Source organism: Electrophorus electricus, chromosome 20, assembly GCF_041902795.1.
Source record: "Electrophorus electricus isolate QZ-2024a chromosome 20, ASM4190279v1, whole genome shotgun sequence".
Lineage (NCBI taxonomy): Eukaryota > Metazoa > Chordata > Actinopteri > Gymnotiformes > Gymnotidae > Electrophorus > Electrophorus electricus.
The window spans coordinates 18,150,001-18,167,500 of record NC_137516.1 but is presented as its reverse complement, the minus strand read 5'-3'; the positions used below and the strand labels follow the sequence as shown (position 1 = coordinate 18,167,500).

Here is a 17,500-nt window from a genome sequence, read left to right as displayed (position 1 = left end):
CACACTACAGTTAAACGATGTCCATCGTATCTTTGTCTGTACATGGACGCACTGAAATCCAGGTGTGCTCACTCCTTTGGGCTTAGAACATCCGGATTTGTTTACCTCCGGACACAGGTGCCGGAGACAGGTGGATCCGGACACCGTTAACCCCGCAGAAGCGATTCCACAGCCGTACTGACCACCTGTGATCTATCACCACGAAGAACACATCACGGGGGAAGGAGCTCCGCGCGTGAGCCGTGACAGGAGGCAAGCACTTCCTGTTTTCATTTGGCACCCTGGCTACCTGGTTCCACTCATCTCACACGAGTCAGCAGATCGGAGCGTTTCTTTCCAGACGGGATGCTGCTCTTTTACCGGAAATCCGTTTGTGGTTAAGAGGCTTCGGAGTGCCGGAGAATGGCGGCTGAAAGAGTCTCTGCTGTATCCAAAGGCAAGGCAAATATTTATTAGCTTCTGTTTTCCTCTTCTGTGCTTCCCAAAAACATCAAAGAAAAGTGCGGTGAATTCCATGATCAGTTCAGCCTGCCGTCACATGCCCACGGAGACTTTACCAGTCGGAATGTCTCTGGCTCTAATAGAAAGTGATTTAGTGCTAGACACAAGCTAATGGGTTAAATCCTATGTGTGGAAGAAAAAAAAAAACAATTCCGATTTAATGAAAGGCTGTAAACCATGGCATGGACTGCTGTTAAGACTCTGTACTTATTGTAAAAGGAATATTTGTCCATGGGAGAGTCGTTTCTCCCTGCCACCGTCACCCGGAGTTCTGCTAAGCGACTCGGAGCCAGGCGTGATTTAGTAGGGATGTGATAGACCAGCGAGGACGTTACGATATAACTCCCCACGGTGACGCGTGGGGGTGGGGTGGAGTTGGGTGGGTACTGCTGTATGGGTGCTGGACTTTGTTAAGGTTCTTATCAGACCTTCTGTGTCCACGCTGATGACCCTTGACTCCCGGGGACAAATATTACCTCCAGGAGGTTTTGGGAGGAGTAGGAAGATGCATAATGGAGAAGATCTGTCCAGTTTGGCGCACCGAGAGACAGTGGCGGTCTACCTCCACACACCCACGATGCAGGGCATGATGGAAGGTGGCTGCAAACGGACAGCGGTTCCGGCAGGACACCGCCGGATGCATCCCAGACAAACGATGATGATTTAGCAGAAAGAGACCAGAACAAGCTTTTGGTGTCTGTGCGCGAGACATCAGTATCAGGCGCTGAAGTCGCTGACGTGTGCCGTGGATTGATTGCCTCTTCAAATCGACTTGGCTCTTAAAATCTCATCTGGAATTCATGGGGTGTCCTGTTTTCCCTCTGAACTCACACAGGCCTGAATGCGGGACACGAGACGTCTGATTAACGGGTCCACGACTGGGCTGTACTGGATTAGGAGAGAATGAAGCCAAATGGTGGGAAAAATTCGGTCCTTTTGTAAGCGATTTCTCCCAGTGTCAACCTTCCTTCATCTCCACTACGTTAGAAACCTCACAGAGTCCGCACGGAGTGTTTGAGCACTAAGATACAGTTGTTTGTGGCGTGTGGATGCAGCTGTAATTGAAGATTTAAAACAATTTAAACAAACCAAAAAAGTATTATTTCCTAAACAAATGAAGCTGTCAGTTAGACAGGATCCATTAGGAACAGGTGAGTGAGTGGTATCAGGTGAGGTGAGTATCAGATTGTCTGATATCAGTTAAGGATAAAGGTGTCTGATATCAGGTGAGGATTTGGTTATATGATATCAGGTGAGGATAAGGGTGTGTGATATCAGGTGAGGATCATGTTGTCATATCAGGTGATGATCTGGGTGTCTGATATCAGGTGATGATCTGGGTGTCTGATATCAGGTGAGGATCTGATTGTCATATCAGGTGATGATCTGGGTGTCTGATATCAGGTGATGATCTGGGTGTCTGATATCAGGTGAGGATCTGATTGTCATATCAGGTGATGATCTGGGTGTCTGATATCAGGTGAGGATCTGATTGTCATATCAGGTGCTGATCTGGGTGTCTGATATCAGGTGAGGATCTGATTGTCATATCAGGTGATGATCTGGGTGTCTGATATCAGGTGAGGATCTGATTGTACATGTTTTACATTTTAATGCCTTATCTTGGATCACAGTGAGGCCCAAACACCACAGCTGTTGACTTCAAAGATCGTAACGCATGAGTCGGCACAAGATCAATGCTCTTAAACAGAAGACAAACTGTCATAGTACATAACACAGGCCAGATGAAGATAATTAACTGTGACAGCCAAAGCTCACCTTATTATCATTTAACTGATACAGTGATCAATGATACTTGGATCATCAATTTCTGGTGATTGACAAGGAGTAATGAAGTACCCTAAAGTAACAGATGTGTCCTGTGAGGGGACGTTTGTGTCTTTCTGGGGATGCTTCCTTACCCTGAAATATCACCACATGTTCTTGTCCTGCTGAAATGTCCTGCTCTCCTGGATGTCCTGCTCTCCTGGATGTTTCCACAAACCTTCTTGCTTCCTTTGTCCCCTGAATACGTCCTCCCACGATCCCTACGACCAGGTAGGAAAACTACGCAGCCAGCGCTTTGGACTCAGCTGAACTCTAAAACTCGGAAAGAAACCGGTTGTAGTAGATGGCAGACTGTGATTTATAGTGTAATTTACACCAGTCCCTGCTAGATGTCATTTAAATGAAATACGCCCCTCCGACTATAATAGTATCATAACTGTTGTGTTTTGGTCCTTGGCATAAACAGATTATATTATTGACATGCTTAGTAACACCTATGAATGGTCCACATTTACATAAGCACAATAAAGCATTTTCTCAATGTACATGCTGATCCCAGCAGTGGTCTGTAAGACCTCTAACGTCTTCACCGGAAATGCAGAAAAATGCACTGCATGGAGAAAACACCTCAAGATCAACCTCTTTAGTGAGCGCATGTTGGAAGTGCTTGGGTTCTGGATCACACACAAGTACTCCAGCAAACATCTCACAGCATATTAGGTTCTGAGTTTAATACCCGCCCACTTCCTGCACACACAGTAGGTTGTGAGTTTAATACCCGCCCACTTCCTGCACACACAGTAGGTTGTGAGTTTAATACCCGCCCACTTCCTGCACACACAGTAGGTTGTGAGTTTAATACCCGCCCACTTCCTGCACACAGTATGTTCTGAGTTTAATACCCGCCCACTTCCTGCACACACAGTAGGTTGTGAGTTTAATACCCGCCCACTTCCTGCACACACAGTATGTTGTGCGTTTAATACCCGCCCACTTCCTGCACACACAGTATGTTGTGAGTTTAATACCCGCCCACTTCCTGCACACACAGTATGTTGTGAGTTTAATACCCGCCCACTTCCTGCACACACAGTATGTTGTGAGTTTAATACCCGCCCACTTCCTGCACACAGTATGTTGTGAGTTTAATACCCGCCCACTTCCTGCACACACAGTATGTTGTGAGTTTAATACCCGCTCACTTCCTGCACACACAGTATGTTGTGAGTTTAATATGCTGCACACTCTCCACCTGTTTTTTTCTCACTCAAACTCCCAAAAACTGCATTTTAATTGCGAGCAATGTAGTAAGATCCCATTGTAGACCTGCACACCTGTATCCCTGTTAGAACGGGGCCAACTTTGTCTTACTTTGAGCAGTTTTCCACAAACCAGTAACCCTACAGACTACACTCAAATACAGTTTTGGAAACACCTCCCCTAGGTTACCTCACCATCAGACCTGACGGAAGCTTTGATAGATCGGGATTCACAAATGCTGCTATTTTAGATTCTGCTCGCCCAAAATCTGAATCCTCGCTGGGTTCGTACATGACAGCCGAGGTACGCGAAGAACCGTAATGACAATTAGAGCGCAATAACACAGCCCATTTGTCCTGTTCGCTTGCTTCAGGCGCACTGAGCCGTCACCTGACCCATCTGTAATCTCCCTCCCTGTAGTTTGTGTTTTATTCCGCCGTTCCGTGAAGGGGTACGCTTCCTCCGCCGTGGAAGAATGCCCTGCGTCCAACTTTGTGACGACGCATATTAATCTGCTTTGTGGCAGGTTTTTTTTCCCCCTAGGCTTACCGGAGTGCTCACAAGTCACCTGGTAATTACAGGGAATACATTTTTATCATCTTAATTACCTGGGCTGCAGTGACTCGGTGAGCCATGCAGCCTGCATCTGTGGCCTTGGTAAGTCATGCTCTCAGAAACGTGATCCTGGCATATTTATAATATATGAGAGAGGTCATTAGTGTCCTGGCGCTGTGGAACTATTGCTGACTGGTGGGAAAACATTCCATTCATTTTTCTCTTTTGCGGTTTTAAAAGACTTTTTTTCCCCTCCCCACTCTTCTGACACGGTGAAGTTTTCCATTATGCGCTAGTCAGGGGAAAAAATCGCGGGTCAAAGGGAAGCGTGGTGAGAAGCAGCGTATCTGTACAGCTCATGTTGTCGGGAGTACCTGAACCTCAGCACCTACGGGCCGAGCTTGCTAGCAGCTCGTGAGAACGGATGGAACACGAGAGTTCTAAAACTGGACCGCGCGAGGAGCACTGGAGAGGGGAAAAGAATGAGCTGGGCTCTCGTGCGTGTGTGTGTGTGTGTGTGTGTGTGTGTGTGTGTGTGTGCGTGCTGGTGACAGAATTGGGTCTGCAGACAGGGACCTGATGGAGCAGTCCATGCTTGGCCCCGATTACTCATTTTGGAGGTCAGGAACAAGTGGACCTCACTGACTTCCCTTCTTATAATTAATCTTTCAACCGGACACCAGGGAGGTCTGTCACCACATGCCATAAGCGCACACACACACACACACAAATATTTGAGTAACGCTGCTCTCTGCTGTGCTGTGGGAGGATTGCAGACTCCTTTATCTCCTGTGTGTGTGTGTGTGTGTGTGTGTCTCCATGTATGTAATATGCATGTAATGTTGTTTGGCCGTGGAGGTCCAGACATTACTGTCAATTTGAATCATGAATTGCAAGACACTTGTGTTTATAGTTGGTCAGTTGACATGAAAGTGGCCACTCAGGAAATCTGGAAGTGAGGGATTGATTTTTAATCTGGATTAGTCTAATTTCATTCCGCTCAAACATCAGAGGGAAATGTCAGTGTAGTTGCTCCATTACGGACAACAGACATGTAGATTACCCTACCCCAGACCTACCCCCAGACATGCCCACAGACCTGCCCACAGACCTACCCACAGACCTACCCCCAGACCTGCCCACAGACCTGCCCACAGCCAGCCTTACCACTTTAAATACTGAGTGTGCATGACAGCATGCACCAGTCCAAGGTGTGTGTGGCTTCCAGGTGTTCTGCTCCTGAGAAGTGCCATGTCAAAATGTCCGGGGCTGTTTCTTTCTCCTTCCAAGAGAGCCGGTCCAATCGAACCTTATCACACCCTAAAACAATGATGCATTTCTCCCCACAAGCAATCCATCACCCGTGAATTTCAGAAGAATGTCTGGCGTGGCGTTCCGACTCTGCCTTCCACATCTCTTAACCACACCCTGTAGAAATCCCACCATCCCGTAGCGGAGGCGCAGCTTCCAGGCTGAGCGTGCGGGTCGGTCCAGGGTGGAACAGTTCTGTGTAATCTGGCCATGACAGACAGGCCAGCTGCTCACCACGGGAATACGGCAGCTGGTCAGTGCGGTAACTCCCTGGCTGTGACAACCATTTAATTATTACACTGTTGCTATGGCACCGGCTCACGATGAAGGGAACAGAACCAGGGGCGAGTCATACCTGCCTGATTCATACTGCACGTGAGGAGATGCTTCCCCTCGGAGTTCAGCGTTTAGTGCTACACACAAGTCTAACTCACAGAGCAGCACGCTGTCAAATTAAACTTACAATCACAAACACGCCAGTGGTTCCATGGCGTTTAGATTTTTAGCACAACCTTTCCAAACCCTAGAATAGCCCATCGAGGGGTTTCCCCAGAGGCAACCAGAAACGTCGCAGCCTGGCGCCTATGTGACGGCCCGAGGCCCGAATATAGTACTGTGCCCTGGCTTCCAGAGACACTTCTAAAGCCTTCGTACTGTCCCAGGTCAATATGTGTTGCGTTTCATCATTCTGAGATGAAAACAACCGCGACCCATTTGTGAAAAAACAAGGTTTCAGGTCGCAGAGTCGATTCTGGGCTGTTTGGGGTTTTACCGCCTTCTGATCAAATAAAGTCTCCGCCTTCATACTGTGTCAATATTGTTATGAAATTCATACAGTAAATATAGAAGCTCTCAGACGCGGCGTGATGCAATCAGTGTGTGAGGAGAGAGCTGTTTCGGCTGGACCGCTTAGCTAGCAAGCGAACCTCAGTTATCTGTCTTTGTTTTACTCTCTTTCCCCTTAGTCTTTCCTTTCTTTTTAATGATGAAAACCTCCCGAAAGCAGATAGGAGATGTAGCTGTACTTTACTCTCAGTGCTGAAATTCATTTTTGAGACAACGAAATCATTTAGTTGTAAAAACAGTCCCAGTGTGAGGAGCAGCAGTATGTGAGGATGTGCCCTAACCTCTAACCCCTAATCCTTAACCCTAACCCCTAATCCTTAACCCTAACCTCTAACCCCTAATCCTTAACCCTAACCCCTAACCCATAATCCTTAACCTTAACCCCTAACCCCAACCTCTAACCCCTAATCCTTAACCCTAACCCCTAAACCTAACCTCTAACCCCTAATCCTTAACCCTAACCCCTAATCCTTAACCCTAACCCCTAATCCTTAACCCTAACCCCTAACCCTAACCCCTAATCCTTAACCCTAACCCCTAACCCATAATCCTTAACCCCTAACCTCTAACCCCTAATCCTTAACCCTAACCCCTAAACCTAACCTCTAACCCCTAATCCTTAACCCTAACCCCTAACCCCAACCCTAACCTCTAACCCCTAATCCTTAACCCTAACCCCTAACCCTAACTTCTATCTTTTAATCCTTAGCCCTAATACTAACTCCAAACCTCTAACCCCCACCAAATTTCATCTCCTGTTTTCTTAACTACTAGGTTTGTTGATAATGTTGAGTGCTGGGTGTGTCCTCTGCCTTGGGGTGTAGGGCAGGGTGTAGCAGGGGTGAGCAGCAGCCACACCATGCCACGCTGACCGGGCGAGTTGTTTCACCCCCACACCTGGTTGTGTGGGTAGGCAGGCCCAATCGCAGAGGTAAATGACGACAGCTGCTCTCTGCCCATGTTACTAGGAGGCAGAGGTGCCCGACTAACAGGGCAGGGCAGGGCAGGGCCGCGCTCTCAGAGCGGTAGGACCAATCCAACGTACAAAGATCGAGACGAGGCACTGCACAGGCCAGGCGAGATGACCCAGTCCAGGGAAATAAACAACTCCGACACCTTCCGGCTCTTTATCTCGGCCCACTCGGTGAAGCCTGGAGTCCTGCAGCTGCTGGAAAGCATGGTTTTACCGAACAAGCATAACACATGCTGTGTGTCTGCAGCAAAGAGCCGCGCGCACACCCGTGCTGCCTGCAGCCCGGGAACGGGGATCAGTCCTCCGGGACAAGCGTTGCTGTGTTTGGCCATAGACCGTACGGAGGTGGAATCGCTCGCATTACGCATCAGGGGCTGTCTGCCTTTCCTGGGGGTTTGCGTGAGTGCTCAGATGAACTTCCCGACCGGACGCGTCGGCGCGGCGCAACTCACGCTCCCGTGACTCCTCCGTTGTACGTACGCAGATTGTATTGATCGGAATCCTCGGTAAACCTCTTACGGGACCGTTTCTCGTTGAATACGCCTAGTGCGTCCTCGTTATTCCAACTCCCCAGTGCTTAATTCTATATCGCCTACTTTGTAAATGTATGAAAGGGAAACCCACGTTCGTTATCCTCTTACCCAATCACGTGATTGCGCTTTTCCAATCTGCTCCGCCGGAGTAAGAAGATTTATTTGGGCATCCGTCCAAACTAGTTCATTTGTCCCCGCAGACCTACAGCACCATCTAGTGTCCGCCGGGAGAACTGCCGCTCCGCGCCCGTAGACGGGCCTTGAGATTAGCAGTGCAGAGAATTCGCAGTTCGGCTACTCTGCGGCATCTGATAATTGGCAAGCAGCACGTGGAAAATCCCTCAAACGGCTCCCGGATATCAAAGGCTCCCTCGCCACTGAGAGGAGCGTTAAACTTCAGATTTGACGCGCTTTCTCATGCAAATGTGAGGCTAATCCAAAGGCCCCTTTGCCTTCACTTCTCTCCTTTAATGTGTCCTTCAATGGCTTCTGCGTGTTTTCTAGCAATCATAAAGCCCAGCTGCAGAGCAAACATGTCAAAGCAAATTGGCACACCCTGGGGTGCTTGTCTGTCTGTCTTTCTCTCTCTCTTTCTCTCTCTCTCTCTCTCTCTCTCTCTCTCTCTCTCTCTCTCTCTCTCTCAGTTTCAGACCAGCAAAGCTTCATTGGCAGGAGAGTTATATGTTATTATTAAAAGTCGAACCGGGTAGAAAAGAACAAATGAATATTGTACGGACCAGCCGAACAGGGGTGGGATCCTGCTAGTCGTCCCCTTCAGGCTGTGACAAGATGGTGCAAATCGTGGAGCTTGGCGCTCTTTCCAAAAACATAGGGCAGTGTGATGAAGGTTGGAGGCAGCCACCACGCCCAGGACTTGTACCCGAGACTGACGGGAGGTAAACGTGAGCTCCGAGCACCGGACCAAAGAGCAGGTCTGTGGTGTAGCAGCTGGAGCACACGTTTAACCTTCCTCCTCTTCAGAGAGTGACGGTCTCCGTCACAACGCCTTTAGCTCTGGGGCGCGTCCCCTGTGCAGGACACTGTCCACGTGTCCCTCCGCACACAACTGCCCTTTCTATCAGGGCCACGCCCACATCAGGGTCCTCACACTGGGCATTAGCGTCCCCTCACAGCGGGGGTGGGTTCCGTCCCCGCACAGACTCCCCCTGGACACGCCTGGACATGCCACCAGTGCAGCATGGAGTCCTCTGCCCAACCTCACTCTCCACGCTCCCCTCTCCTGAGTCCACCCCCATCCCTAGCACCCCACCCTCATCCTCCATGTCTTACCTCCATCTCCTCCACCTGCTTTCTCTGTCCCTATCTCTCCTCTGGCGATGCCCACTGTTGCTAAAGCTTGTTCACACATTGCCAGCTCACGCCGTGAATCAGGGCTGCTTCCGTCATGCAGGGCACACAGACAATGAATAACCAAACAGATCCGGCTTTGAACCCAGCGAATTAACCCACGTTTAATTAAAAATGTCTTGTCGGAAGGAGGATTTTGCACAGGACGTCAGTGGAGGTGGTATTCTCTCTCTCTCTCTCTCCCTCTCTCTCTCTCTCTCTCTCTCTCTCTCTCTCTCAGCAGAGGGATAAGGGACTTGTATTAACTCTGCTACATTTATGAAGTGCAACATTTGGGGAATTGCAGCAGGGTGGTTTCTCTCTCTCCCACCCGTTTCCTTAGACAGAGACTAAACTTTTCTGGACACTTGATGGCTTGATCCAACAGTGCGTGGCAGTGCGTTCTGTTCACTCTGTTCACAGTGGATGTACAGACACGCCTTTCTTTTTAATTGTTATTGTTTACTAAGGTAATTTGGTATAAAGGATTGGTGGATTTTGAAAGTGGTTAAGGTACTGGACTAGTAATCAGAAGGTTGCCGGTTCAAGTCCTGCCACTGCCAGGGTGCCACTGTTGGGCCCCTGAGCAACACCCTCAAGTTGTACTCAGATGCAATTTGGATAAAAGCATCAGCAAAGTTAGCTGCCTGCTTTTTGAAGCTTCTGTCAGGGAGAGGAAAAATGGAGAGAAATCTTGTTCTGTGAGTCTTGATGCTGCGAATATTCTACTCAGTGCAGTGAGGGCCAGACTGTATCGTGAGCAGCTGTCAGTGAGCTGCCGTGACACGTGTCTACTACCTGCTGACCTCCCACCCTTCCGCCGCAGGTAACTCTCCGTCGGACGAGTCTGAGGAGCGGGACAAGGAGGCGCGCACGCTGACCTACCCCGCCTACGTGGCCAGCCTGCTGGACTCGGGGGCCAAGCGCATGGCAGCAGGGGTGCGTATGGACTGCAGCTCCCAGGGTCAGTGCCCGCTGGCCTGCCACCTCTGCCACATGAGCCCTGGGCCCCCGCGGCCTGCAGAGCCTGTGCTTCTCCAGGTGACCAAGGCCACGCCCATTTACGAGCTCATCAACAACAACGAGACCTACCAGGTGGGTGAAGGGGCGAAGGCACCTTGAGGGGTATGTTTTCATGGAGCACTTCAGGCTGAGGTCATGTAGTCTCAGAATAACTCTTTGGCACTTATTTGCTATGACCACTGATCTGGCTTAATATAAATGTTTGATTCACTACCATATGAGTCCCTGTTTGAATCTCTACCATATGAGTCCCTGTTTGACTGTCTACCATATGAGTCCTTGTTTGAATCTCTATCATATGAGTCCCTGTTTGAATCTCTACCATATGAGTCCCTGTTTGACTGTCTACCATATGAGTCCTTGTTTGACTGTCTACCATATGAGTCCCTGTTTGAATCTCTACCATATGAGTCCCTGTTTGACTCTCTACCATATGAGTCCCTGTTTGAATCTCTACCATATGAGTCCCTGTTTGACTCTCTACCATATGAGTCCTTGTTTGAATCTCTACCATATGAGTCCCTGTTTGAATCTCTACCATATGAGTCCCTGTTTGAACCTTGTATGCCTGTAATTCCGTTATTCTGTCATTCAAACCTGAGCGACATCCCTCAAGGGCCTCCTAAGAGTTCCGGTGGCACTGTACCTCCCGTGGCAGGCCAGGCCATTTGAGTACATGCCGAGGTGGGAGAGGTGCGGTACAGGTGCGGTACAGGTGCGGTGAGTTTCCCGCGGTGGTGACACGTTGCGTCTGTCTCTGTCAGGCTCTGCAGGAGGCCTTGATGGGTCTGCTGTGGTGCTCAGGGAAGGGCGACGTCATCGACGACTGGTGCCGCTGTGACTCCAGCGCCTTCGGCGCCGACGGCCTGCCGACGTGTGCACCCCTGCCCCGGCCCACGTAAGACGAGCAGTCGCCAGCGTGGCGCCGACTCCCTGCGCTGTTTGTGGACATGTGGCACACCTGATTGTTTGGATTTTTACGCTGATTTGACTGGCGTTCTCTGCTCAGGCTGCGGCTGTCCCACTCGTACGAGCCAAGCAGCTCATTGGTCATTGTGGAGTGGAACCACACCGAGCCACCAATCGGAGTGCGCATTGTTGATTACCTCATCAGTCAGGAGAAAGTAACAGAACGGACGGACCACACCAAGGTTGAAGCAGGTGAATCATGCTTACGTCATCGTAACAGTTTTGTTTTGCGTTTTTTTCTGAAGTTAATGACTAAATCTTTAGGGCGCGGTGAAAGTTTTCGTCAGAACGCTGATCTGACACAGTGCGATTCGTGATAGAGCTAAAGTGATGTATTGATTCACTGAAACATCAGAAGACTTTATTCTGTGCTTCTGCACATATGGCAACAATAACGTTTCATATGTTTCCATGTATTTATTTGCTATGACCACTAGATTGTGCTGTACATCAGTGAATATCAGAGTCGAGCTCTAATCAGTGTTGGTGTTAGACTACAACTCCAGACACCAACTCCGATTGGTGACTTTTAATTGTGTGGGTTTATTTATTTATTTATTTACAGCTATTTGTGACTCAGTTCTGGCAGCACCATTACATTCTGAAACCCATCTCAGTCTAGAGCTGCGTCTGTCAGATGTTTCCCAAGGTTTGGAGCAGTCAGCCGTGTCTGGAAGGCAGCCAGCCAGCTAAGAATCCTAGTGCAGTGTCTCTGAAAAGGAGGTGACAATTGCATTGGTGAAGCAGAACTCGGCAAGCTCGTAGGTTCGATCTGTCGCTGCTAACCAGCGCTTGTGCATCGACACAGCACGCACGTTCTGAAGGCTAAACGAAACGGCCGGCTCAGATGTCAAGTATCAAGCTCTAGTTCTGTTTAGGCCGTGTTCATCACCCTAATCACACCGAGAACGGTTTGTTAACGATGAAACAAGACAAGTAAAATTATTTCCCATTAAAAAACAAAACACAGTATGCTGTCGAAAGAATGTGGGGCTTATTTTCAGAAGCGGTTCAAAAGTATAAAGGAACCCAAAAGCAGGCAGAGCAAGCAAAGATGTCTCCATCCGCTAGGATCACAGTGTCTGGCCCGGCGTTGTCTTTCCTGTTTTGATTTGCCAACTGGACTGAAGGAAAAAAGGTGTCTACTCTCTACATCCTAGATGCAAACTGATCCTAAATCAGTCCTAATCTCTATTCACACAGGCTTAAAATGGCCGGGGTCCTCAGTAACTATTGCGACATTCTGTGTTGTTAGTTCTTGGTGAATGTGTGAATGTCATTTGTACCGAGTCTTCACCTTCTGAAAGCCCAAGTCAAGGCCCGGCCCTGATAAGGACTGAATGCAGTGACACTTACTGTGATAGTGTTGGATTGGCTCATGTAAGCTTAAACAAACCAATCATTAATCATTGCGACTGAAGACCCTGCACATCACTGCTCTTTAGCAAGTGAGAGAACACAGAAGCCCATAATTGGTTGGAGTTGTTCTGATCGACAGCGGATAGAATGCCGTCACCTAGACAGCAGTGCCACGTCGCTCCCAGCATCATCGGTGCGCAAACCAGTGAGCCTAGGGTCCTTTGGTCAGGCTGCTTAAGAAGCCCTCAAGCCCATGTTGACTTAGCATTCATGTCAGTAAGAATTTCCAATATCATTATGAATTGCAGATGGATCGAATAAAGAATCCTAACCCAGAGTAACCTATTCATCTTCCTTTCTATACTGCTCCCAGCTTCACAGTAGGGAGGGTAAAGGGAGAGATGCATTTTGATTGGCTGGTGGTGTACAGGCCGTGGCACTCATTAAGGGCTCACCTGGTAAATAACCTTCAGATGAGTGACAGGGGTGTTGCATGCAAAGCTTACCAACAGACACTTTCTGACTGCCCTGTGAACTCAGACATGCTGGAGCTGCCAGGCAATTAGCTCTGCAGGAAGCTGAGCTACGTATAAAAAACCACCCAAGTGAAAATGAGGTATTGATCTGTGCGTATCTGCCTTCATGACTTTACCTTTGTGGTAAAGGTTCATCGCCACATCGCTGCTATTTCCTTAACATTACTGACTCATCAATGCCCTAATTGGAATGAGATCGTCAAATCGACTGAGTGAATAGATGTCTCCATTTAACATAGTACTGTCTGTGCATCTCTGTGGAAGGTTTATGCAGCTCTATGGAAGGTTTATGTAGCTCTATGGAAGGTTTATGTAACTGTGGAAGGTTTATGCAACTCTATGGAAGGTTTAAGCGGCTCTGTGGAAGGTTTATTTAACTTTATGGAAGGTTTATTTAACTCTATGGAAGGTTTATACAGCTCTATGGAAGGTTTATGTAACTCTATTGAAGGTTTATGTAACTGTGGAAGGTTTATGCATCTCTATGGAAGGTTTAAGCAGCTCTGTGGAAGGTTTATTTAACTCTACAGAAGGTTTATATAACTGTGGAAGGTTTATGCAGCTCTATGGAAGGTTTAAGCAGGTCTGTGAAAGGTTTAAGCAGCTCTGTGGAAGGTTTGTTTAACTCTACGGAAGGTTTATGTAACTGTAAAAGGTTTAAGCAGCTCTGTGGAAGGTTTGTTTAACTCTACGGAAGGTTTATGTAACTGTAAAAGGTTTAAGCAGCTCTGTGGAAGGTTTGTGTAGCTCTATGGAAGGTTTATGTAACTGTGGAAGGTTTATGCAGCTCTGTGGAAGGTTTGTTTAACTCTACGGGAGGTTTATGTAACTGTGGAAGGTTTAAGCAGCTCTGTGGAAGGTTTGGCTCCTAACATGTCAGTAACACATTTCCCTAATCCAGTGAGCAGGCCTTCCCTGTGGTCTGTTTGAAGCGTGAAAGCCTCTGGCGCGCTTACCTGTCCTGGACGCTTCCTCTACCTTTTCCCTGTCTGTCTTGTTGACTTTACAGGTATGTTTATTGCTTTCCTCTTCCCAGTTTGGGCCACCCCATCCAAGTTGGAGCGCGAAAGGGCCGGACCTGCTGAAAGCGAAAAAGAACATCACGTTATATCAAGCCCAAATGTGGGATTGTGAAATGTGATGAATGGAGAAGAGGTTTTGTGAGCTTGGCTGAAGGTGTGAGCCAGTGGTGTGTGTGTGTGTGTGTGTGTGTGTGTGTGTGTGTGTGTGTGTGAGTATATGTGAGTGTGAGTGTGTGAGTGTATGTGAGTGTGAATGTGTGTGTGTGTGTGTGTGTGTGTGTGAGTGTGTGTGTGTGTGTGTGTGAGTATATGTGAGTGTGTGTGTGTGTGAGTATATGTGAGTGTGAGTGTGTGTGTGTGTGTGTGTGTGTGTGTGTGTGTGTGTGAGTGTGTGTGTGTGTGTGTGAGTGTGTGTGTGTGTGAGTATATGTGAGTGTGAGTGTGTGAGTGTATGTGAGTGTGAATGTGTGTGTGTGTGTGTGTGAGTGTGTGTGTGTGTGAGTGTATGTGAGTGTGAATGTGTGTGTGTGTGTGTGTGTGAGTGTGTGTGTGTGTGTGTGTGTGTGTGTGTGTGTGTGAGTGTGTGTGTGTGTGTGTGTGTGTGAGTATATGTGAGTGTGAGTGTGTGTGTGTGTGTGTGTGTGTGAGTGTGTGTGTCACACACCTGCACATTTAGGCATGGCTGAGAGAGAGGCAGGTCTCCCCAGGACTAACAGTGCAGTCACATACATGCACAGACAAACTGAAGCAACGTGTCAGGCCTAGATTCACCGTGGCCGCTGACCCTCAACACAAATGCAGTCAGAAGATTCATGTTTCTGATTTATCTGCATTCCATATAAGATCATAAGATCCTGTCCAACAGGTGATAACACGGAATTTTTAACCATGAAAGTAGTTTGGAGGAATTCAGCTGGAATTCCCGCATTCCCACATTCCCGCATTCCAGCAAGCAGTAAATATCTGGTGCTCAAGACTCTATGGCTCTGAGATAACACACCATTTTACCTAAAAGGAACCCGAACTTCCAGGACTGATAGTTAGTGTTCCTCCAACCGAAGAGTTTGGCTTGAGAGTGAGAAAAGAGCACTTTGCACAAACTGACAAAGAATAATATAATAATGACCACAAATAGTCTAATAATTAGCAATATAATAAGAGTATAGTAACACAACAGAATAATATAGTACAACAATATAAATGCTGTACAACATACTCAAACTCAGCTTTATTTTTGTGGCGTTTTTGACAGTGGTCATTGTCACCAAGCAGCGTTACACATGTTTGCGCTAAACTCCCCACAGAGCACGCGGAAGAGCCGGAGAAAGAAAACAGACATTAAAGAAATAAACAATTAATGCCTATTCCATTTTCTAGAAGTCCTAGTCTGGTTTCGTAGGTGTGTGTGTGTGTGTGTGTGTCCAAAACCCATCTTGCATGAGAATGTCAGTCAAGGGCATTGGAGAAGTAGTTGTCTGGGGTGGAGGTGTGGTGGGCTACAGCAGGGGGCATCAGACGGGGTGGTGGGAGGAGTCATGACATCAGTAACATCATGACATCAGTAACATCATGACATTAGGGGTAGGTGGATACACAAGCGTTAAGTGACAAAAGAGAGGTGAAGTGACGGCATCAAAACATCCCAGTTTACATCCCGGATTACATCCCAGTTGCCCACGGACCCCCAGATCTACACCTTTACCTAAGATAGGAAGAAGTAAAAAATGCCTGACTGTATAGATTTTGAGACTTTGTCTGAGTCTCAAACATTTACAGGAAGGTTATTCCATAGTGTGTGAGCATTATTGGAAAAGGCTCTGCCCCCTGTGGTAGATTTTCTTATTCTTGGTACACGTAAAAAGCCTGCATCTTTTGATCTAAGCAGACGTGGTGAATCGTAATGCACTAGGAGTTCTCTAAGGTAATGTGGGGCAAGACCATTCAGAGTTTTGTAGGTCATTAGAAATATTTTATAATTAATACGAAATTTTACTGGGAGCCAATATAATGTAGCTGAGGTAGGAGTGATGTGATCAAAGTCTCTAGTTCTAGTAAGAACTCTGGCTGCTGGATCACTGAACTAGCTGGAGTTTATTTAGGCACTTACAGGTACAGCCAGATAGTAAGACATTACAGTAGTCCAATCTGGAAGTGGTAAATGTATGGACTAGCTTTTCTGAAACATAAGGAGAGCATGTTCCTAATCTCTGAAATGTTCCTGAGGTGTTGAAAGGCGGTCCTACAAATATTACTTACATGAGCTTTGAATGAGAGACTGGGATTTATAATCACTCCAAGATCTTTAACTGTTAGAGAAGATGTGATTGGGAGACCATTGAGGTTCATTAAGTAATTAGAGAGGGAGGCCCTCACTGTCTCTGGGCCTAGTAGAAGCACCTCTGTTTTGTCAGGGTTAAGTGAGAGAAAGTTCCTCAACATCCAGTGTTCTTTATGCATTCCTCAGTAGTACTATGCTGATATATGTCCTCTGGTTTGGAAACCAGCACGGTGTTTACGTATAATGTCACCCAGAGGCAGCATATATGTAAAAAAAAGCAGAGGACCTAGAACAGATCCTTGTGGGACACCATAGCTAAACCTGTTGTGTGCTGAAAAGCTTCCATTTATGTTGACAAACTGGTATCGACAGGCTAGATAAGATTTAAACCAGAAAAGGGCTATACCCTCTAAACTCAACAACATTTTTGAGTCTGTCTAGTAAAATGTTGTGATCTATGGTGTCAAATGCTGCACTTAGATCAAGCAATATAAGAGACCATAACCCTATTCAGAAGCCAACAACAGGTCATTAATTACTTTAATTAGTGCTGTTTCCGTACTGTGATGAGGCCTAAATCCGGACTTCATGTATCTGGTTATGATTCACCAAATCCTGAAAGACTTCATGTATCTGTTTATGATTCAGATATGAGCTTAGCTACAGATTTTTTCTAGGATCAATATAGTATGGCAATATAATTGTTATATAGTATAACAATGCATTTATAGTACTATAATTCTATTTTAGTATCAGTATTTTTAACTAACAGTGGAATCTTTGCTCAAAAGTAGAAACCGTGAAAAACAAAATTTGGAGTGAGAATCACAACTGTTAAATTTGTGTAAAAAGCAGGTGTCCATTGTCAGAGATTTAATGTCTAGAGTTTAAGGCATGTTGAAGGCACTGTTTCTACATGACTCTGTTTAAGCATAGTTAGGCCAGTATTGTTTTGTGTGTGTGTGTGTGTGTGTGTGTGTGTGAGTGAGTGTGTGTGTGTGTGTGTGTGTGTGTGTGTGTGTGTGTGTGTGTATGTGTATATGTGTATATATGTGTGTGTGACAGACATACACATTTTTATTTCGCTTTGCATTCTTAAGACGCCTTTGCCACGTGGTCGGCCTATAGTCACGCAACTTTGTTTATTTTCGTTGCTAGGCGACTCTTTACCTTTCAGTCGAGCGTGCGCTAAGTGCTAT

At 47.1% G+C, this 17,500-nt stretch overlaps 1 protein-coding gene across 4 annotated transcripts in view; it reads left to right on the top strand.

Moving 5' to 3' along the window:
* astn1 (astrotactin 1) overlaps positions 1–17,500 on the top strand; it is a 194,933-nt gene that overhangs the window by 162,500 nt on the left and 14,933 nt on the right. For all 4 annotated transcript variants that reach the window (XM_027011360.3, XM_027011363.3, XM_027011361.3 and 1 more), the window contains 3 exons: positions 9,941–10,209; positions 10,902–11,035; positions 11,147–11,298. In XM_027011360.3, the coding sequence (XP_026867161.2) occupies positions 9,941–10,209; positions 10,902–11,035; positions 11,147–11,298 (555 nt within the window). The remainder of the gene's footprint in view (positions 1–9,940; positions 10,210–10,901; positions 11,036–11,146; positions 11,299–17,500) is intronic.